At 39.7% G+C, this 23558-nt stretch overlaps 1 protein-coding gene and 1 pseudogene across 1 annotated transcript in view; both read right to left on the bottom strand.

Annotated features, from left to right (window-relative positions):
• The window catches only part of PSEN1 (presenilin 1), a 57262-nt gene that overhangs the window by 19629 nt on the left and 14075 nt on the right, over positions 1-23558 (bottom strand). Inside the window, exons 4-5 of the mRNA XM_053673282.1 lie at positions 13018-13271; positions 9527-9668 (exon numbers count right to left, since the gene is read on the bottom strand). Coding sequence (XP_053529257.1) covers positions 9527-9668; positions 13018-13271 — 396 coding nt within the window. The remainder of the gene's footprint in view (positions 1-9526; positions 9669-13017; positions 13272-23558) is intronic.
• On the bottom strand, positions 21553-21667 carry LOC119036581 (uncharacterized; annotated as a pseudogene).

Here is a 23558-nt window from a genome sequence, read left to right as displayed (position 1 = left end):
CAACATGGGTGGAAATGGAGAGCATTATGCTAAGTGAAAATAAGCCAGGTGGTGAGGGACAAATACTGTATGATCTCGCCTTTAACTGGAACATAATCAACAACAAAAAAAGCAAACAAAATATAACCAGAGACACTGAAATTAAGAACAATCTGACAGTAACCAGAGGGGAGGTGGGAAGGGTTTTCAGCAACTACTATAAAGGACACATGGACAAAACCAAGGGGGAGGGTGGAAGCATGGGAGGGAGGTGGGACTGGTTGGGGTAGAGGGGAATGGTGGGGAGAAAATACAGACAATTGTAATTGAACAGCAATAAAGCAATTTAAAAAATAAAGTAGCGATATTAGCAGTGGAGGAATTTTGTAGTATTCCTGAAATAAACTGAATAAATAATAGATTTCCACCAAGATGGAGGCGTAGGTGGAAGCACTTCACCTTCTCACACAACCCAGTTTAAAAACAACAAAGTTTTAGCAACAAAAACGCAGCCAAACCACAGAAAATTGAACTACACGGAAGTCTGACAACAACAAACCCTTCAGCCAAACCGGTAAGAGGGGCAGAGCCAGCAGCAGAGCAGGGTCGGGCAGGAAAGATCCAATGGACCAACCCAGGTGTGGGACCCAGGTGCGCCAGCAGCTGTGGGCGGATCCCAGGTGTGGAGAAGCGGGCGGACCCACTGAGAGCAGACCATGGTCACACATTCGCGCGCAGATAAACCGGTGAAGGAGCTAGTGGTGGTGAGATGGACCGCGCAGGCCCCAGAGGCGCAAAGCGGCGAAGAGAACCGCCACTGTCCCTCTCTGACCCCGTCCCTACACACAGCATCATAAACCAGCGACCTGGATGGCCCCACACTGGTGAACAACTAAGGCTCCGCTCCTCATACCTAATAGGCACGAACAGATCAAAACATGGCTCAAGAACAACTCAGAGCCCCAGAGCCCATAAATCTAAGTGATGAAGAAATAGCCAAACTTTCAGATGCACGGTTCAAAACACTGGTGATCAGGATCCTCACAGAACTGGTTGATTTTAGTCACAAATTAGAGGAACATATGGAAGCTAAACTAATTGAAATGAAGGGAAATGCACAGGAAACCAATAGTAATGAAAAGGAAACTGGGACTCAAATCAAGGGAGTGGACCAGAAAGAGAAAAAAAATGACCAAACAGAAAAGAATGAAGAAACAAGAATTCAAAAAAATGAGGAGAGACTTAGGAATCTCCAGGACATCTTTAAACGTTCCAACATCCGAATTATAGAAGTACCAGAAGGGGAAGAGGAACAGCCACGAGTGGAAAGCTTATTTGAACAAATAATAAAGGAGAATTTCCCCAATCTGGCAAAGGAAATAGACTTCCAGGAAATCCAGGAAGCTCAGGGAGTCCCAAAGAAGTTGGACTCAAGAAGGAACACACCAAGGCACATCATAATTATATTAGCCAAGATTAAAATGAAGGAGAGAATCCTAGAAGCAGCAAGAAATAAGGGGACAGTCACCTACAAAGGAGTGCCCATCAGACTGTCAGCGGATTTCTCAAAAGAGACCTTACAGGCAAGAAGGGGCTGGAAAGAAGTAGTCCAAGTCATGAAATCCAAAGACCTACATCCAAGATTGCTCTATCCAGCAAAGCTTTTATTTAGAATGGAAGGACAGATAAAGTGCTTGTCAGATAAGATCAAATTCAAGGAGTTCATCATCACCAACCCCTTATTTTATGAAATGTTAAAGGGACTTACCTAAGAAAAAGAAGATAAAAAAATAGGAATAGTGAAAGGACAGTAAACTCACAGTTATTAAGAACCACACCTAAAACAAAAGCAAACTAAGAGGACAGCTAGATCAGGAGCAGAACCATAGAAATGAAGATCACATGGAGAGTTAGCAACAGAGGAGTGGGAGAAGGAGAAAGGGGGAGAAGGTACAGAAAATAAGTAGCATAGATGGTAGGTAGAAAATAGACAGGGGAGAGGGCAAGAATAGTATGGGAAATATAGAATCTAAAAAACTTGAGACACATGGTCATAAACTAAAGGGGGGAATGGTGGGGGAGGGGGTTGCAGGGTGGAGGGGAAAGAAGGGGGCAAATAGAACTGTGATGGCGTAATTAATAAAATGTTTTAAAAAAAAGAAAACATGAGCTACCGAAGGAAAAAAATAAACCCACCAACAAAATTCTAAATAAATAATAAAATTCAATAAAATTGAAAATAATTTTCAGTTAGGTGACCTTTGCAGGCATACATTAACTGTACAGAGAAAATAGGCTTTCAAAACTATATAACTATTTGATAAAAGAATATTCAGAATCTGAAGTTTCAGTAAGTATTGGAATGCTTTCTACTTTTATTTTATATTACAAATGTATTACTTTATGTATTCTTTGAAACACTTAGAAGCCCATCCCTGTTGTTCAAAATCCAGGGTTCTATATAAATGTCAGTCTCTATTACTCATGTATAGCTTGTTATGGTGAGAAATAGAATCAGAATTTGATTTCTAGAATCTATTACACAAGATGCACATTTTAAATAGTAATTTTACATAATGTGTATATCTAGGAAACTACTATACAACCTAAAAGTATGAAGGTTTTAAAAACAGAATGACAAGCATGATAAATTGCCAAGTAATTGCCAAGTAATCAAAAGTGAAATTATTTCAAGGTGCATATACCCATTATTGCTGTGTTTTCAATGAATTTTATTACTTAACAACAGAAGGAGCTACTTAATAACTTTCAAATCAAACACTGAAAAAAGGAGAGAAAAAACACCTCTCCAAATCAAAAATATTGTTTTGTCTTCATTTTTTTCTAAATCTCTCACCCCTGACCCCAGATTCAGGAGTTCAGCTCATCAGGCTCTAAGTCACCAAAGTCTAGATGCGATTAGAATTTGTTACTTTTCTCTGGTGGTCCGGTTTTGATCACTCAAGGTGACTGATCTGTGATCATGAATTCCTCTGGGGAAAAAAGACTTCTTTAAAATTTTTGCTGCCCGTCTTTCCTTAAAAAAACTTGATCAAGTTTAATTTCTAGTGTTCTCCCACAAACGCTTTCACATAAAAATTTTTGAACACTACAAAGTTTAAAGATTTTTACATTATATTGGTGAACACCAATATACCACCTACAGTCTACGCTCACATTGTGCTATACTTGCTTCGGAACATTTCTATCCATGTTTCCCACATATCAAAGTAACCCAAAGATACCTGTCCATTCTCCTCTAAATACTTCAACTCTAGCAAAACATTCTACAGGGAGCCCTTACTCTATTTCCTCTGCAACCCCTCACCCAAATGGTAAAGGATGAGCAGAAAGAAATTTGCCCACCTGCATCCTGCCCTACCATTCTTACAAGTCTCAGCTTTAGAAATAATCCAGTTACAAACTAAAAAGTGTATGTGATATTATAAGACAGAAAAGCTTTAAAGAGTGGAAGATGTATACTGGTATTCCATACTAAGCTCCACATTAAGGGCTAAAATAAACATTAAAAAGTGGAAATTCTCATATCTCTTGAGAATTGCTTTTTACCTTTTCTTTTTCCATCAAGGGACATAGAGATGGTGTTTATTTTAAAACAGAGTATTTTTCTGAATTCAAAAGTAACATGCATATAACATTTAGAAAATACTAAGGTAAAAACAATTCCCACTGGCCAATGATAACCAAAGTTAATGTTTATACTTTTTATTCAGGCATGTTTTCTGTTTGCATGTGTTGGCATGTGTGAAGATCTTTTAATGTAATTAGAATCAAGTAATAATACAGCTTTACATTCCGCTCTTTCAAACTTAATTTTTTGTTACAGATATATTCTGCCACAAAATATTTTTTGAAAATGATTTTTAAAAGTTTCTTTTTAAAGATTTTATTTTGGAAAGAGGGGCAGGGAGGGAGAAAGAGAAGGAGAGAAACATCAACGTGAAAGAAACATAGATCAGCTGTCTCTCACACACCTCTAACTGGGAACCTGGCCTGTAAGCCAGGCATGTATGCTGACCAGGAATTGAACCAACAACCTTTTAGTTTACAGAACAATGCCCAATTCACTAAGCCACACCAGCCAGGGCATGAAAATGATTTTTAAATGACATTAATATTCTACGTAGATAGATGAACCCCAAACTTAACTTTTTCTTATGCATAAATTTGTGGTGTTTCTTTTTTTTCCCCAATCATAATCTATGCTAGGATGACTATCCTAGCATGAAAATATTTTTCCCTATTTCTAGTTCTTTCTTTGGAATAAATCATGAGAGCAAAATTACTGACTCAAAGTCTACAAACTTTTTCTCATCATTGACTACTGATACATACTGGCTTAGTGACTTCACAAAAAATAAAATGGGTGGATTAATCTTTACCAAGTCAGTAGGTGAAATGTTAATTTGTTGTTATAATATGCATTTCTTTTTTCACTGAGGAAATATATATATATATATATATATATATATATATATATATATATATATATGGCTCTTACTACTAGCCATCTAGATTTCCTACTTGAAATTTTTTAAATTTCTCATTAAGATGTTCATAATTTTCTTAATGATTTGTAAGTAATCTACATGTTATAAAATATTAGTCCTTTGACTATAATAATGGTTGTAAAGTTTTTTAGATTTTACTATTTAGATTGGTCATTTGTTTTATCATTTTCTGAATTATTACCTGAACACAAAGCCTCTTCTAATGATAACTAAATAGCACCTCCCTCTTTCCCAGAACAAGAGATTGTAAAACAGGTCTTTTTCATCCTGCAAAAAATCCCTAGTCAGATTTCCTGTGCTAAAGGCTCTGAAAGAAAGGAGCCCCACTTTGGTGCAGGGGAGCAAGTGTTTGCTCTAAACCCTGAACTATTCAGGCCAGGAATACAACAAATGGTAAGTATTAACTGCTTTTTCTGTGTTCTACTTTTTGAAGGGAAGAAACAAAATGGAATCACTATAGTCAAGCTGCTACATTACTAAAATCAAGTAGGTTGAGGCATGAGGAAACAATTCTATTCTTGTTTTAATTAGCCTGGGAATTTAAACTTTTGAACCTTCTAGTTTTGCACCAATGCCTGGATATATATCAAACTTTCAAATAACTGTCTGATTACTCCCTGAAGGACTAAGGAAAGAATGTTCGTGTAACCAGATCACTTGATGTCCATTATCCAGACCACGGGTCATCCAGAGCAGTGATTTTTTAACTTTTTTCATCTCATGGAACATACAAACAAATTACTAAAATTCTGTGGCACACCGAAAAATGTATTTTTTGCCAATCTAAAAAAAAACGTGTAATTTCGATTCATTTACACTGGGCAGCTACTGTTATGTTGGCTGTTGTCATTTTTTTGACAGTCTAAGGAAAAAGAGGTCACCGTCCCTGACTAAAAAGTCAGGTATTGCAGGTTTTAAAAATTCTTGTGGTACACTCGTTCAAAATCACTGATCTAGGGGCTTATCATCTCAGACTAATCCAGAAGCTAAGAATGCAGAACTGATTCTTCTCAAGAATGTACTTTTTACTATAAGAACCCTTAGCTTTTCTTTCTTCTTTGGAACACTCTGAGTGTTTCAAACCATAAGTTTCCAGTGTGCAAACCATAAGACCCTTAAATAAATTTTTACCATTTATTTCTAGCCAGAGCATCTTGACTCATTTACAATCAGCTGCTACTTTTTAAGGTTTGGTTTTTTAGCTTCTTGTGCTTCTTAAAGACATTGCACAACCAACCACTGACATAACAAACTGTAAAGACTTATTTCCAAATAGGTTCTGGCAAGTTTCTGAATTTCTGACTCAAAAGTTCCTTTTATTTTATAATGAGAATCAAAACAAGTCAAACAACTTTAGAACTGGCTGTGCTTGCTAAGACTTGAACATTAAAAAGCAAATCAAAACAACACAAATGAATGAGTAAATGTACAAATCTGGCTGAATATGAACCTTTTATTTTTCTGGTAAATAATATTTTATTTTCTCAACCTCATTTGAATATGAACCTTTTAAATGGTCTAAAATGAAGCAAAACTTGCCCTGGTGGGTGTGGCTCATTGGATTGAGTGCTGGCCTGCGAACCAAAAGGTTGCCAGTTTGATTCCCAGTCAAAGCACATGCCTGGGTTGTAGACATGTGCAAGAGGCAACCACACACTGACTCTCTCCCTTCTACTCTCTAAAATCTCAAAAATACACAAATAAAGTGAAACACAACTAAAACAGACACAAAACTGACCACTACTGTTATTATATGAGGAGCATTAAGCTTGAACATTCCTCCATGAAAGCTATTCAGATGATTCAGAAGGCCCCAGCTATGGCAACTGAGTGATGGCAGCTTCATCATGACAACATGCCTACTCATGCATCACATCTCGTGCAGAGGTTTTTTTTGTGTGTGTGATATATTAAATCACCCAGGTGACTCAGCCCCAGACTTGGTGCCCTGAGAATTCTGGCTTTTCCCAAAACTAAAATCACCCTTGAAAGGGAAGAGATTTCACACAGTTGATGAGATTCAGGAAAGTACAACTGACAGTGATTGAGAGAACTGTGTGAGTCCCAAGGTGCCTACTTTGAAGGGGACTGAGGTGTTATTGTCCTATGTACAACGCTTCTTGTATCTTCTTCAATAAAAGTCTCTTATTTTTCAAAGTACACGGCTGGATACCTTCTGGACAGACCTTGTATATCAAGACAGGTTCTAGGTAAAAAGGAGTGAAAGCTCACTTCGTCTACCATATGCAACTATAAAAGCTAGATAGAATGCATGCTACTAATGAGGAGTATGAAAAGTGAAGAGACAGTAGTTGTGCTGAAAAATTAAAAGTACCAGGGAACCGACAGTGAATTTCAGTGTCACTACTTCCACGCCAGTACTGCCCTCCTCTACCAGAATGCAATGCAACCCGAGTGGGAATTAGCAAGGCAACGACAGCAAGTGTAGAAGCCCTCGAGTTCTGGCTAGAGGAGGAGGAGGGAGAGAGGTCTCCACACACCAGAGAAGGCAAAATCTCAGTTTCTGTTTCTTTCATTTTCTCCATTCTTTCATACTCAGTCCCCAAATAATCCTGGGGTGGTGACAAAGCGGGCAGCAGGAGTCTAAAACTCAAGAGGGACGGGAAGCTTCCCATCAGACTGGAGAAGCTGTAGTTTTCCAAGAGTAAGGCAAGTGGCCCTTGCTGTATTTCTGTCCTCACCCTTCTTGATGTCGGGAAAATAAAGCCCATCTTTCTGAAACAGGGAAATCAAAAGAACCAGAAAGTAGCAGGGAGATCACCGAAAGGAAGCAGCTCCGGAAAGCAACCTCTTCAAGCTGTTATGAACTTGGGGCCCCATCTTCAAGATGTGCAGGTGTGGACATGACCCTAAAGACACTCCCAATAAAATGTGAAAGCAGCACATAATCCAGATAAAAGTGAGTCCGATAAATCAGAGAAATGAAACCAGCAGATAAATACTTATACGTGGACAATCTATATGGTGAAGACAGGATCAAGGAAAGCATTTAAGATATGAGTACATGTAAACAGCGGGAGCACAACGCTTCTTACTCCGGTTTACGTCATTCACCCTCTGGTTTTCTAGGTGGTGATGACAGGTAGTCATCACCACAGGCACACTTCCTCTTCAATCTTCTCCATACGCCAGTGTCAGGTTAACACTTCCACCCTCTCAAACGTTCACCACACAAGGTTAAACTGTTTAACTTTAGAGTTTATGAACATTGAAAAGGTATTTGAGCTTATCAGCAACCAACTGAATGCAAATCAGGGCATTTTGCTTATTAGCCTATAAAAATCAGCACAGATTAAAAAAAATTCAATGCTGGTGAAGATGGGATAAGACAAGAGAATCTCATTCACTACTAGTATTAAGTAAAAATTAATAGTATAATTTGGAAAAGGGAATTTTGCACACCAAGATATGCAGATAATCTGCCCCAAAAATTCTGTCTGGAATTTTACCCTAAGAAAACAAACTGAAAAACTGAAAAAGCTCTATGCATAAAGACATTTGTTTAGGATACTGAAAAACTGCAAACAACTTAAATGAGGGAAATACATTACAATGCACTCACTGAGTTAATATTATATAGTGATCAGACATATTTTCTAAGTATTTATAATATGGAAAAATGTTTATGCCAAAGTAAAAGTGAAGAAAGGACACATACTAATTGTATTTTATATTATTCATGTTAAAAAACTACATACAACCCTGACTGGTGTGGCTCATTGGGTTGGGTGTCATCCTGCAAAATGAAAGATCAGGGTTCGACTCCTGGTCAGGGCACATGCCTGGTTTCAAGCCAGGTGCCCGGCTGGGGTGCACAAGAGGCCAAGCTGATCCATATTCCTCTCTCTTTCTCCCTCCCTTCCCCACTCTCTAAAAAAGAAATAAAAATCTTAAAATATGTATATATACACACATATATATCTTATACATATATACATATATATGTATATACACACACAGAGAAATAAATACTATAAGAAAATAGACAGACTTTGATATTTGGAAAGTTAATATTTACTTGAGAATGACCCTAAAGGTTTATGACTTATAATAATTGGTCTTTTTTTTTTTTTTTTGAGGCACGAACCTGAAATATGTGCCAGGAGGCTGAAATTCAGCAGTACGCCGCTTAGCTAGAGAGCAAGCCAGGGAGCAGAAGGGAGCAGAAGCTGGGCACGTTGGCCTGCGTCTTTCCTGCACAACCTCCCCTGCTGTGTTTCCCAAGGAAAAAATTAGTGCTACTGTAGGAGATGCGGTGAGGAAATGGATGGGCAGCAATTTAGAAGCAGAAATAGAGCTAATCACCAATGAACTTAAACCAGCACCTGAAGGTGGCTTTATTGTTTTGTGCTCAAGTAGGAAAATATGAATTTTTAAATTTCATTTTCCCCATATGAAAATATGAATTTTTAAATTTCGTATTTTCAAATGAAATTGTCCCCCTAACACCTAAGTGTTAGGGGGACAATTATATCCCGTAACACTATTTGTAAACGATGGAAACCCAAAGGTCTTAGGATGTACTTCTTTGGAATGTCATACATATACCACAAATCAAATGTTAAAATCATTTAACACTATGATATGAAAACATCTGTTTTCCACTTATGCCTTTTTGTATTTTTCAAATACTCCACAATGATGGAGAAAAAACAAAAATTAACTTAGTTCTAGAATATAAGACTTTTTTCTTTACTATACCAAGTAAGGCATATGATAGAAAAAACCCAATCACAAAGAGAATGAGGTGGAGCCCTGGCTGGTGTGGCTCAGTGGGTTGAGCACTGCCCCACAAACTGAAAGGCTCCTGGTTCGATTCCCAGTCAGGGCATGGGCCTAGGTTGCAGGCCAGGTCTCTGGTTGGGGGTGTGCAAGAGCACACTGATGTTCCTCTGCCTCTCTTTCTCCCTTCCTCCCCTTCTCTAAAAATAAATAAATAAAATCTTAACAAGAACGGGGTGGAAGGTAAAGCTCTGCCCCTCGTGCTCGCTCACCTTGTAGCACCTATATTTGTACAGAGCCACCAGGAGAATGGTCATGACAACAATGACGCTGATCATGATGGCAGCATTCAGGATTGAGTGCAGGGCTCTTTGGCCCACAGTCTCGGTGTCTTCTGTGAACGGAGTATAAATCCTATAATGAAACAAAATGCAAAAGCCCTGGTAAGTGTTAATGGATGAACACCCCAAACCATATCCTCTCTCCAACACAAGTTTTGTTTCCTTGATTCAACTAATATCTTATGTCACTTCTGTCCAACTCATCGCTCTAGCCAAGAATTTTTAACCCAAGATAACAGCTATTAGACATCTACAATGATTGCTTCAAAATAAGAGTCCATTTCTAAAACATGGAGAGTTGTGAGCCAGACAACTGGCTCCATCTAGTGGACACTATATACTGAAATAATTACCTCATTGAATATCCTTTCTCCACAGATTAGTGATTTGCGAAAGAACCAGAATCTGCCACATAATTACCTAGGCTAAGATTGTCAGAGGATGATAATATGGCTTATAATTATTCTCTTTCAATTTCAGGGTGACTGCAACTGGTGTTGTCTAGAGACAATGTCACCCATCTACCCTCCCCTTATTTTTCATTCACGTAAAACACTTTTATTCTCGGTGCCAATGTTCCCAGCTAACAAACTTAGTTTCTGAGTCCATTACAGTCAAGTGTGGCCATTAGACTAAGCAATGGCTAACAAGTTACATATAAGCAAATGTATTGGGTAAAACTCCTAAAAAAGGAGTTAATTCTGCTGAGAGATATGTCTTATGCCCTTTCGTGCCCTACTCCTCCCTGCTTCCTGCCGTCTCAACAAAGGCTGGGGCTTCAGCACCCATAATAACCTGGGACATAGAAGCTAAGGAAGAAGGAGGAGCCTGAGTCCTTGATGAATGTGAAGCTGCCCTACCAATCTGGACTGGCTACCTCTGCACTACTCTGTGGGAGAGAGATTAAACATCTATTATCATTTAAACCAGTTGTTTCGATTTTAGATGGAGTCAGCAAACATTCTGTGAAGAATGAGAGAGTAAATATTTTAAGTTTTGTGGGTGATATGCTCCATGTTGCAACCACTCAACTCTGCCAGAGTTGCATAGAAGCAGCAGCGACAATATAGAACAGAATGGACATGACTGTATTACAGTAAAGCTTTATTTACAAAAATAGGTGACAGGCAGATTTGACCTGTGGGCTATGGCTTGCTAACCCCTATTCTACAATATGTAGCCAAACTAACTGTGACGTATACACAGAGAATATCCCTCAATCCCTTTTGGCTATTATCACAATTGTCTGTCTGTCACTCATTGTCTCAGACTTTCTTCCAAAGATTAATAGCTTGTCTTTCAGAACCCCAGGCAGTGTTTCAGCCACTTGCCACTTTTGAGTTCTAAAATCCATTTAAAATTTGTTGGAGCCCTGATAGGGCCCCAGAGACAGAACTGGCTGACATGCGAATCAGGGCATTTTTCTTGGTGGCAAAGGACTGACAACAATAGCACCAGAGCATCTACATGACAGTTCCCCAAGAGCCTAGTGCCAGCTTGCATTAATCTTCATCCTTTCATTTAACAATTCTTTCCACTGAGCATTTATTACATACCTCATCCTGGAAACAAAGTGCTCTGATAAGACATGCAGCACAGAAGGAAATCAGGTATTAAGTAAATAAGGTGAATTAGTATACATTTGCATATTGTTACAAGTGAAAAAGAACAAGTTGCTATGAGAAAGAATACCAGAAAGTACCTAATTTTGTTAGGAGGATCAGAGAAGTTATCTTTGGCCTTAACATTTAAGTCAAGATGAGAAGGATGATAGGAATTAGTCCACCTAAATTAGAAAAGAAAAGAACATTCCAGGCAAAGAACAATGGGCCTAAAGGCTCTGAGATGGGAAAGGTTACTTTCAACACTTTACCTGCTCAATTACATACAAATTCAGCCCTATCTTAGTGACACCACACAGGAAATACAATTCTATAGCTTTCATTCTCTGTACTTAAAGCAAATGTATTGGGTAAAACTCCTAAAAAAGGAGCTAATTCTGCTGAGAGATATGTCTTATGTCCTTTCGTGCCCTACTCCTCCCTGCTCTCTGCCATCTCAACAAAGGCTGGGGCTTCAGCACCCATAATAACCTGGGACATAGAAGCTAAGGAAGAAGGAGGAGCCTGAGCCCTTGATGAATGTGAAGCTGCCCTACCAATCTGGACTGGCTACCTCTGCACTACTCTTCAGGAGAGAGACTAAACATCTATTATCATTTAAACCAGTTGTTTTGATTTTAGATGGAGTCAGCAAACATTCTGTGAAGAATTAGAGAGTAAATATTTTAAGTTTTGTGGGTGATATGCTCCATGTTGCAACCACTCAACTCTGCCAGAGTTGCATAGAAGCAGCAGAGACAATATAGAACAGAATGGACATGACTGTATTACAGTAAAGCTTTATTTACAAAAATAGGTGACAGGCAGATTTGACCTGTGGGCTATGGCTTGCTAACCCCTATTCTACAACAGCAGCCAAACTAACTGTAACTTACACACAGAGAATATCCCTTAATCCCTTTTGGCTATTATCACAACTGTCTGTCTGTCACTCATTGTCTCAGACTTTCTTCCAAAGATTAATAGCTTGTCTTTCAGAACCCCAGGCAGTGTTTCAGCCACTTGCCACTTTCGAGTTCTAAAATCCATTTAAAATTTGTTGGAGCCCTGATAGGGCCCCAGAGACAGAACTGGCTGACATGCGAATCAGGGCATTTTTCTTGGTGGCAAAGGACTGACAACAATAGCACCAGAGCATCTACATGACAGTTCCCCAAGAGCCTAGTGCCAGCTTGCATTAATCTTCATCCTTTCATTTAACAATTCTTTCCACTGAGCATTTATTACATACCTCATCCTGGAAACAAAGTGCTCTGATAAGACATGCAGCACAGAAGGAAATCAGGTATTAAGTAAATAAGGTGAATTAGTATACATTTGCATATTGTTACAAGTGAAAAAGAACAAGTTGCTATGAGAAAGAATACCAGAAAGTACCTAATTTTGTTAGGAGGATCAGAGAAGTTATCTTTGGCCTTAACATTTAAGTCAAGATGAGAAGGATGATAGGAATTAGTCCACCTAAATTAGAAAAGAAAAGAACATTCCAGGCAAAGAACAATAGGCCTAAAGGCTCTGAGATGGGAAAGGTTACTATTCAAGACTTTTACCTGCTCGATTACAAACAAATTCAGCCCTATCTTAGTGACACCACTCAGGAAATACAATTCTATAGCTTTCATTTTCTGTACTCAAAGCATCAAGTACTACATAACCCCTCACTCTCTCAACTGCTCTGGCTGGAAGGACGCTCTAGCCTTCATGGCCCTGCAGTACAGAGGCCTTCGAGGCAATGACGACATGCTGTAAAGGAAAGCTACACTGGCCTTGAGAATAATAAAACAAAACACTCATACATACAACTGCCCATCATTCCGGGTATAAAAGCTGACTGATTTGATGGTAGCCACCACTACCACCATACAGAGAGTCACGGGGACAAAGAGCATGATCACATGTTTGGCGCCATATTTCAGTGTCAGCTCCTCATCTTCTTCTTCATCTTGTTCCACCACCTGCAGTGCGTTACCCTGGGGTCCTCCATTAGACAACGGCTCAGGGTTGCCCCGCCTCCGCCTTTCGCTGCCGTGCTCATGCCGGTCTTTACCGTCATTCTAAAAGCACAAGAAAAACTTTGTAAGTCAGACCTTAGTAGAGTCGAGCTGTTCTATATCAAAAACATGAAATGTAACAACCTGGGGTTAACACTAGACTCATCATTACTTGAGTTCTAAAACGTGGAAGTAAGAAAGAACCGGTTTTTAACACGTGTGCAGGGAACAAGTCTAGATTATTTACCAAATTCACCAATTCCGGGTAGGAAGCCAGACCCTTTGTTTCCCCTGGATCTCTCCTGCCACCCCCAACCTAATACAATTACACTCGTCTTTTGAGATTTGACTTAAAACTGACACCTGCCCGAAAACTTGATCTGCTGCAGCTTCAAGCAGAGTAATCTGAGCTTTTCTAAAGTCGTGAAGTGCTTTCTACCTGTGGTTTTATACCAGTTACACAAGGAACTATCTTCCTTTCATTACTAATAAGAATTAGTAAAGGATTTCATTACTAAAATCCTGCAATGATATACAAGGGATCTCTTTGTAATTATTTCTTACAATTGCAGTTAAATCTACAATGATCTCAAGTATTCAATTAAAAAATCTTTACAGTGAGAATTAGGCCTTAAACAATTATGACAACCCTACCCCATTCCCAGTGCACCCTGTATGCGGTCAACAGACAATAACTTGATGAATGATGGGATGGAAGGAGAACCATTCTTAGATTCTATTTTCCTTAGACTCTTAATCCAAACACCATATTACTACCTTTACCCTCATACTGAGTTTCTTCTTTCCTATTCTTCAAATGCAATTTCTTGTTTGGTGTCACTGTTCCTATCTGAAACTCAGTGTTTGGAAAGGGTAAGATGAATCCTAAGAGCACAAACCACCACAATAACAGTAACAGATAACAGGAAGGGCATCAGGTATTCCTCTTCCTGCTCACTGGCAACAGAACAGGTTGACAGTCGCTGATGTTGGGAATATGTCATTGTTGTGGTTAAGAAAGGGTCCTCTTAGGAAGATCATGTGAGAACAGGCCATTCTTGTACCTTGTTTTTGGCTACAGATATAACTCAGAATATTACTATAGAGTATTACTATTATTCATTAAAAATACATTACATAATTAATAATAGCTTAAAGTTATTACAATGGCCCTGGCTGGTGTGGCTCAGTGGATTGAGTGCCAGCCTGCGAACCAAATGGCTGCTGGATGGATTCCCAGTCAGGGCACATGCCTGGGTTTCGGGCCAGGTCCCCAGTTGGGGTTCATGAGAAGCAACCACACATTCATATTTCTCTCCCTCTCTTTCTCCCTCCCATATCCTCTCTCTAAAAATAAATAAATAAATAAACGAATCTTTTTTTAAAAAGTTATTACAGTGCACCACGACTGACACGTGCTTCACACTGAACTCTCGCAGCCACCCCACCATCACCACTTCACAGGTAAGGGAATGGCCACGGCCAATGTTACTGAGTGGGTGGGAACCCAGGTGTGCCTGACCACAGAAATCAAGTTCTTCAGCACCTCAATTTTCGGTTCACAAGACAAGACGAGAGCTCTGAAGACTGTGAGCCGAGTTCTCTTTTATTTTGAATGTATTCACCCCACAGGTAATTATCAAAATTCTATATTCCAGGTGCTCTTCTGTGGCAATATAGAAAATAATACAATCTGGATGCATCCTTAATAAGGTCATAAGTTAATCCTGACTGGTGTGCCTCAGTTGCTTGAGCGTCATCCAACAAAGCAAAAGGTCACCGGTTCGATTCCCAGTCAGGGCGCATGCCTGGGCTGCGGGCCAGTCCCTGGCTGGGGCACATGTGAGAGGCAACCGATGGATGTCTCTCTCACACATCCATGCATCTCTCCCTCTCTTTCTCTCTCCCTTCCCCTTTCTCTAAAAATAAATAAATAAAATTCAAAAAAAGAAGTTTGTAAGTTAGTTTTAATGTAAATATATTAGAGACATCAACAAAGTGCTATAGGACTACAGTTTTGTGTGGTCGAGACAGGCAACATAAAGATATGATTCTTGAGCAGAACCTTCCAGAGTGACTGTAAGGTAAACAGGCTCTGGGCAGAGACAACATGACCTGTGGCACAGACACGTGCAAGTGACGTGGAGCAAACCAGCGACTACGCCTGAGGAGGCTGGGGGACAGGGCTGTCAGGGCTGGTGGAAGGGAAGTTTAGCAACAGGTTGTAAAGGACCTCCTATTGCCAAGAGAACAAGGGACATCAGACTTTGTTCTGTAGGCAATAGAAAGTCATTAAAAAATGTCAAGTGTGAGGAAGAGGCACATCCGATTACGTTTCATTTGTGAGAAACTTCATGGAGTGGGGATGGGAAACAGGAGATGTATAAGGTGTATTTCAGAATCCGAAGTGACAGGGCTTTGTGAATGGTCAGGAAGGAGGCGAGGGTGACTCTGGAGGTTTCCAGCATGAGAGACTAGGAAGGTGGTGCTGATGCTGACAGAGACTGGGAACACAGGAGATGAGCACGCTGGAGGAGAGGAGAGATGTTTGAGTTCGGGAGACGGGAAAACGCAAAGTACCTGCAACCAGGCAAGAAAGTCCAAAGGCAGCTAACAAGAATTTCAAGTGCAGAAGAGAGTTGGGAGAAGTCATTAGTTTGTATAGCTATGGAAGTAGATGAAATGTGTGCGTGTGTGTGTGTGTGTGTGTGAGAGAGAGAGAGAGAGAGGGAGAATAGATGGAAAAAAGAAAGAGTATGAACTTGGTCATGAATGCAATACACCAACTGTAAAAGGAAAACTACTGAGATGACAGATGACAAACAAGGAAGAAGTATGAGTAACCTCTAAGCTTAAGCAGCAGGTGATAGGAGAAAAGCCAGCACAAGAGATTGGGGGAGAGGAAAGAAAATCCAGAAATCAATGAACATCAAGTCAAAGGCAGAACACATTTCAGAAAGATGTCATCAACAGTCAGGCAGAAAGAGAGCTGAAAAGCTACTGAATTTGACAGAGGGAAGTCCACCAACCTCTTCACACAAGAGCGAAGAGGGAAGTCAGATCATAAATCACAACAGACAGGAATAAATGAGAATGGAGAAATTAAAGGCAATAATTCTTTAGTGGAAAAAATATGACAACAGACAAGATTTAAATTTGAGATAATTATCTTAGGGATGATTGAGACTTGAGCATACATGTCAGGCCAACGTATAGAGCCTGGGTTCAGGAAGAGACTGATGATACAAGACAGGGAGATGGTAACTGATGGAATAGCACAAGGGACAAAGGAGAGGAAGAAGAGTGGCTTTATAAAGGCACTGGAGCCCTCTACCTCACCCTAGAGGTCAGGAGGTCATTCTCTGAATTCATGGAGAAAATATTTATGAAGACTCAAACTCTACGAGGAATGGAAAGGAAACAATTCCAAAGCACATACGGTAGAAATATATACACCACTTACCAGAAAAGAGAATTTTTTTGCTGAACACAAGCCACTGGAGTAGCCAAAGTTCAGGAGGAAAGAAATGGTTAGAGGAAGGGGGGATCTGAAGGGCAGAGACAGGGTGTGACACGCAGCAGCGGGCAGGCGAGTGGAGGGAGGTCACACTTTGATTTTCTCAGCCATGTGCTGAGGATGTTATGTTTGTGACTAATGTTCATCAAGTTGGTCACAATTATGACCAACTGGATGTGCCAATTAATGCACAAAGTAAACTAAAATACAAGTAATAATAACTCTCTTTACACAGTATTTGCCAACTGACAAAGCACTGTCATGTATCTCAATCATCCTTTTCAAATGTTCAGAGGTGTTGGTAGAAACTTGTCCAAAACCTCACAGCAGAAAACAGCAGAGGCAAGAGTCAAATGCAAGTTTCTTACTTCAAAATTTGTATTCTTTCTACGGCATACAGCTGTCCCATCAGGCTACGCGAAAGATTTAAATGAGTAAGTCTAGCATGGCAGAGACAATCATAACACGCTCAATGACATTACTCAACCGGCTGTTCTGGTTTGTAAGGAACATTAGCCGACTCCACCCTGTCCCACCCCTGAAGCTAACGTGGGAAATTAGAGCACTGTTTCTCACACACACACCCAAGCAGTTCCTCTTTATAGTACTTTGGATACTACTTTTAAAACTATGTTTTAGCCCTGGCTGGTGTAGCTCAGTGGATTGAGCATGGGCCTGTAAAGAAAACTATGTTTTAATATCTTTTTAAAAAGTGCAGTTTATTTATTTACTTATTCATCCTCAGTTGAGGACGTGTCCACTGACTTTAGAGAGAAGGGAAGGGAGGGAGAGAGAGAAGAAGAGAAACACTGATGTGAGAGAGAAAATTGACTGGTGGCCTCGGGCATGAGCCCTGACTGGGGACAGAACCCACAACCTAGGCTTGTGCCCTGACCAGGAGTCGAACAACCCTTTGGTCCACGGGACGATGCTCCAAGTGAACCACACTGGCCAGGGCACAATTTATTTATTTAATCAGGTAAAACATTCACATGGTTCTAAAATCTGAGCATAAAAAAGGTGAACAGTAAAAAGGCTCGCACTTAACTGTCTACTTAGCTTTTAATCTTCCAGGTTACCCCATCACTGTTCTCTGCCACTTCTAACCATTTCTTCATGGACACACAAGCAAATACAAATACGTATTCTCATTCCCCTTTGCACAACAGACGCACCGTCCTGCACTTGGCCTCCTTTGCTTAACTGTGTATCTTGAAGATTTTTAAAATACATCAGTACACAAAGCCTATCCTTCAATTAAAATTTTTTTAATCAGCCATATAGCCAGAGTATGATATTCCATTAATTAGGCCAATCCCCTAATGGCTGACGTTTAACTTGCTTTGAACTTCTTGCCATTACAAACACTGCTGCGATCGGAATCCTGCCTGTGAAGTTACACATGCGTAGGGGCGTATCTGTCGGATAAATTCCCTGAAGGAAAATTACTGGGTCCAAGCACACATGCAGCTGAGATACTGACATATATCGCCAAATCACCCTTCCTACGGGTTGTACCCATTTAATGATTCAGCAATACAGAAGAATGCCCATTTCAATAAGCCCTGTCAAAACAACAAGCTATGAAATGCTTGAATTTTTATCAATCTGATAGGTGAAATATGGGCTGTCCATGTAATTTTAACATCCATTTCTTATTATTAGGCTAAAGAAGCATATTTTCTGTGAACTCAGTATTCATTCCTTTGCAATTTTTCTATTTGGCTGATGGTACTTTTTTGTTTCTAGATATAATTATTATACTTATTAAGAATCAGTGAATGAACTACGTGCCAACAGTACAGCAGTTGACGAGACGGATGAGGCTTTTGCTCCCATGAACTGATTTTGAGCAGAGGGAGGCAGATAGTAAACAAGACAATTACGAAGTGGGATAGTACTATAGCAGGATGATGTAATAAAGAATACATGGGATATCTTTCCAAGGAAGTGACACTTGAGCAGAGATCTGAAGGATGAGAAGGTGTGAAAGGCTCACTGTATAATAAAGGATTAAGTCAGCAGGTCAGGAGGGTCCAAACCCCGCACATGACAAAGATCTGGCCTTGTTCCTGGGAGGTAACCTCTAAGCCCTTGGAATATCCTGTCCATTAAAAGTGTTTCTGTTTCCACGAGACCTTGAGCCCCAATGTTAACAGTGTGGTCTCTGGTGGGGGTCTTGGAATACATGGTACCTGCTTGACTTTGGGAGGGGCTGCAGAACTATGGTCAGCCATGTCTACATGACCAGCCCCCCGTAAAACTCCTGGACACCAAGGCTCAAGTGCACTTCCCTGGTTGGCAATACTCTGTGCACACTGTCATATACTGTTCCTGGGAGAATTAAGCAATGTTCCCATGACTCCACTGGGAGAGGACAACTACAAGTTTGTGCCTGGCCCCTGCTCTGTATGCCTTTTCCTGTTGCTAATTTTAATCTGTATGCTTCCATTGTAGTAAACTGGAACAACGATATAACAGCTTTCCTGAGTTTTGTGAATCCTTCTAGCTAATCACTGAACATGAGCATAATCTTGGGGAATCCCAAATATACCGATACACTGAAAACTACAAAATACTGCTAAGGAAGACTAAAGAACAAAAGTAGAAATAGACATACGAGACATTAAACTTCAAAACCTCCGTGCAACAAGGAAACAATCAACAGGGTGAAAAGACAATCATGGAATGGAAGAAAAAATATCTGCATATCATGTACCCGATAAGGGGTTAATATCCAGAATATGAAAGAGCTTCTATAACTCAACAACAAAAAAACAACCTAATTTTAAAATGAGCAAAGGGCCCTGGCTGGTGTGGACAGTCGATTCCCAGTCAGGACACATTCTTAGGCCTGGGAACCAGGCCCCCAGCTGGGGGAATGAAGAGGCAACCAATAGATGTATCTTTTGCACAGTGATGTTTCTCTCCCTCTTTTTCTCCTCCCTTCCCCTTCTCACCAAAAAATAAATAAATAAAATCTTTAAAATGAGCAGAGGACTTATGTAGACATTTCTCTAAAGAATATACACAAATAGTCAAAAAGCACATGAAAAGAGCTCAACATTACTGATCATTACAGAAATGCAACTCAAACTACAATGAGATACCATCTTTCACCCATAAGGATGGCTACTATCAAACACCGAAAAAACAGTAAGCATTAGTGAGGATGCAGGATAACTGGAGCCCTTGTGCGCTGTTGTTATGACTACAATGTGGTGTGGCTGCTATTAAAAAAAAACATGGCATTCCTCAAAATACTAAAAAAAGAATGATCATATGATCCTGCAACCCCACTTCTGGTACATATCCAAAAGAACTGAAATCAGTGTCTTGAAGAGGTATCTGCATTCCTGTGATCACTGGGGATTATTCACAAGAGCCAGGAGGAAGAAGCAACTCAAATGTCCATCAAGAAACAGATAAAGAAAATGTGGTTTGTATGAACAATGGAATATTATTCAGCCTTAAAAGGAAGGCAATCTCGTTACACACTAAAACATGAAGGTGTCTTAAGAACAGTACACTAAGTGCAATATGCAAGTCACGAAAAGGACAAATACTGTGTGATTCTACTTATATAAAGTACCTAAAATAGTCCAACTCAAATAAAAAATTTTAAGGATTTTATTCATTTATCTTTAGAGGGGAAGGGAAGGAGAGAAGGAGAGAAATATCAATGTATGGTTGCCTCTCATGTCCCCCACTGGAAACTGGCCTGCAACCCAGGCATGTGCACTGACTGGGAATTGAACTGCGATCCTTTGGTTTGCAGGCCTGTGCTCTATCCACTGAACTACACCAGCCAGGGCACCAAATAAGATTTTTTAAAATATCACAGAAAGTCTAACTGGTTGCGATGGTCCATGGAGGAAGGGAAAAGGGGAAGCTGATCAGTGGGTACACAGTGTCAGTTTTGCAAGTTGAAAAAGTTTTCAAGAACTGTTGCGCCACAATGTGAATACAGTTAATACTACTGAACTGCACACTTAAAAATGGTTAAGATGGTAAATTTTAAATGTTATATATTATTTACCACAATTTTAAAAAATTTTAAAGAAGACCCAAGTAAATGTGGAACTACAAGGTGTTCATGGATTGAAAGACTCAGTGTTATTAAGGTTTCAGTTTTACCACTCAATCTCACCCACCCCAACTGATCTACAGATTCAATGCAACCTCAGTCCAAACTAGCAGACTTTTGCCCTGGATGATGTGGCTCAATGTATTGGGTGCTGGCCTATAAACCAAAGGGTTGCCAGTTTGATTCCTAGTGAGGGCACAGGCCTGGGTTGTGGGCCGGGTCCCCAGTAGGGGCCGTGCAGGGGACAACCGCACAATGATGTTTCTCTCTCTCCTTTTCTCTCTCTAAAAATAAATAAAATCATTTAAAAATTTAGATTTTTGTAGAAACGTTTGTAAAATTCATATGGAAATATAAAGTACTAAGATACACAAAACAACTCTGAAAGTCAGAAGACTAACACGACTTGATTTCAAGGCTTGTTATACATACAGTTATAGTAATCACAAAATACAGTATTAGCACAAAGACAGAGGAATAAACCAGTAGAACAGAACAGAGAGCCCAGAAACAGACCAGCACATACATGGACAACTGAATTTTTGCCAAAGGTGCAAAGGCGATGATGCAGTGGAGAAAGGGCGGCCTTTTCAACAACGGCGATGGAACGACTGGATATCCAAGTGAAGGAAAATGAACTTCGATCCATATCTCACACCACACACAAAAAGTTACTCTCACTAAACAGACCCAAACGCAAAACCTTAAACTATAAAGTTTCCAGAAGAAAATGTAGGAAAAAATGTTTGAGAACCCAAGTTAGGCAACGATTTCTTAGATATGTCACCCAAATATTTTTTAAACTGGTAAAAACAGATACTACACTTGATCTTAGCCAAAAGGCTGAGAAGCAATCAAAATAATTTTTAAATCCACAAAAAATAAAATTGATAAAAGTGATTGACAGGATGATGACTTAGCATTATTTTTAAGGCTATTAAAAAAACTTTTTATTATGGGAAAGGTTAAAAAAAATACTGTCAGAAGTGTATAATGAAGCCCCACGGGTTCACTATTGGTGTTGTACCTTCTACAAGTTTTGAAAAATGCGTAATAACATGTATACATCATAATACCATATAGAATAGTTCACCTGTTCTGAAGGTCCTCTGTTCTCTATTTACCCCTCCCTTCCCCCTCTACCATGTAACTCCTGATCTTTTTAGTGCCTCCACAGTTGTACCAGTAAAGGCTATTTTTAAGGTTCAGAAAAAAGTTGTGTGGCCATTATAAACAATTTCATTTCAGTGGCAGAGGGAAAGATTACTCACTATATAAATGCTGTAAGTTCACACAGGGCGGGTCCTACAGGAAGTGGTATGTGAAGAGTGAGTTCTTATGAAGCGAGATTGTGCTGAGTTCCTGCACCATTAAGTCAGAGGCTTCATCTTAATCTTGTCCCTTCCATCTACTTCAGAACATGATGCAAGTACAGGTCCAGCCATCCAAGGCGTGTGGACCCTCAAACAGGGAGAGTATTTCTCAAGCAGCAAAAATTGTAGGGGTAATTTTTCATACAGTGTAGCACCTGCCTGTTTTTTTAAACCTGTTTTCTGCCTGCCTTTTAAAAGTTTTAATTCTGTAAATAAAATAAATATTATAAAGTTTCTAAAATTTAAGTTATAAACTTTTATTTATAATAAAGTATTCTCTGCCCAACATGAACAGAGTGAGCAATCTGATGAACCTTTAGATTTTTCAAATCCTTTTTCTGCAACTTCCTTTTGTTACTAAAAGGAATCCGATGCCAGTACATATAAATGTACCTCAAACTTAAATATTATAATAGCAGTATAATACTAATGATAATTATGATAAAAATTACTGAGATTTACTGACCATGTATGTGCTAAGCATCATGCTTATGCTCTTGAGACGTTATCTCATTCAACCCTAAGACTCTGAATTTATTAATATTGTAAACTTCTTCTAACAAAGAAACTGAAGCTTAGAGAGGCAGAATAATTTGCCAAAGATCACATAGCTAAGAACTCCTAGAACAGAAATTCTTACTCAGACAGTTTAGTCATTAGATCCTACTATTAGCCATTACCTTAAATCAGTGGTCCTCAACCTTTTGGGCACCAATGAGGAGTTTTGTGGAAGACAGCGGGGTAGAGGGTGGTAAGAAACTCAGAAGGTGATAAACTTTGCTCACCCCACTGTGGTATGGGGTGGGGGGCTGATGAGCTCAGGTGAGCTTCTCAGGCTAGCTCACCTGCTGTGGATGAGGTTAGGGGAGACAGGAGGCAGAACTCAGGAGAGCTTTGCTTATAGCCTGGTTCCTAACAGGCTGAGGACCAGCCTAAAGGCTACCTCTCCGAGACCATTGGTTGGGGACCTCTGCCTTAAATTACTGACTGGGTAAACTATAAGTAACATAAAATGGAGGTTATCTCCAAATTCTCACTATTACAAATAATTCTTCAATAAGTAATCTGGCCTATACTTCTTGGCATTCTTATGCTAATGTTTCTATATGATAAAAGTCTACAAGTAAAAATGTTAGGTCAGACCTGGCTGGTGTAGATCAGTGGATTGAGCATGGGCTGCAAACCAAAGGGTCACCAGTTTGACTCCCAGTCAGGGCACATGCCTAGGTTGCAGGCCAGGTCCCCAGTGGGGGACCCGCCACATGAGAGGCAGCCACACATTGATATTTCTCTCTTTCTCACTCCCTTCTCCTCTCTAAAAATAAATAAATAAATAAAATTTTAAAAATGCTAGGTCAAAAGTATGTGCAGTT

Source organism: Artibeus jamaicensis, unplaced genomic scaffold (genome assembly GCF_021234435.1).
Source record: "Artibeus jamaicensis isolate MK-2021 breed Jamaican fruit bat unplaced genomic scaffold, CSHL_Jam_final contig_851, whole genome shotgun sequence".
Classification (NCBI taxonomy): domain Eukaryota; kingdom Metazoa; phylum Chordata; class Mammalia; order Chiroptera; family Phyllostomidae; genus Artibeus; species Artibeus jamaicensis.
The sequence above is the reverse complement of the archived record's forward strand: the minus strand, read 5'-3'. Positions and strand labels throughout refer to the sequence as shown.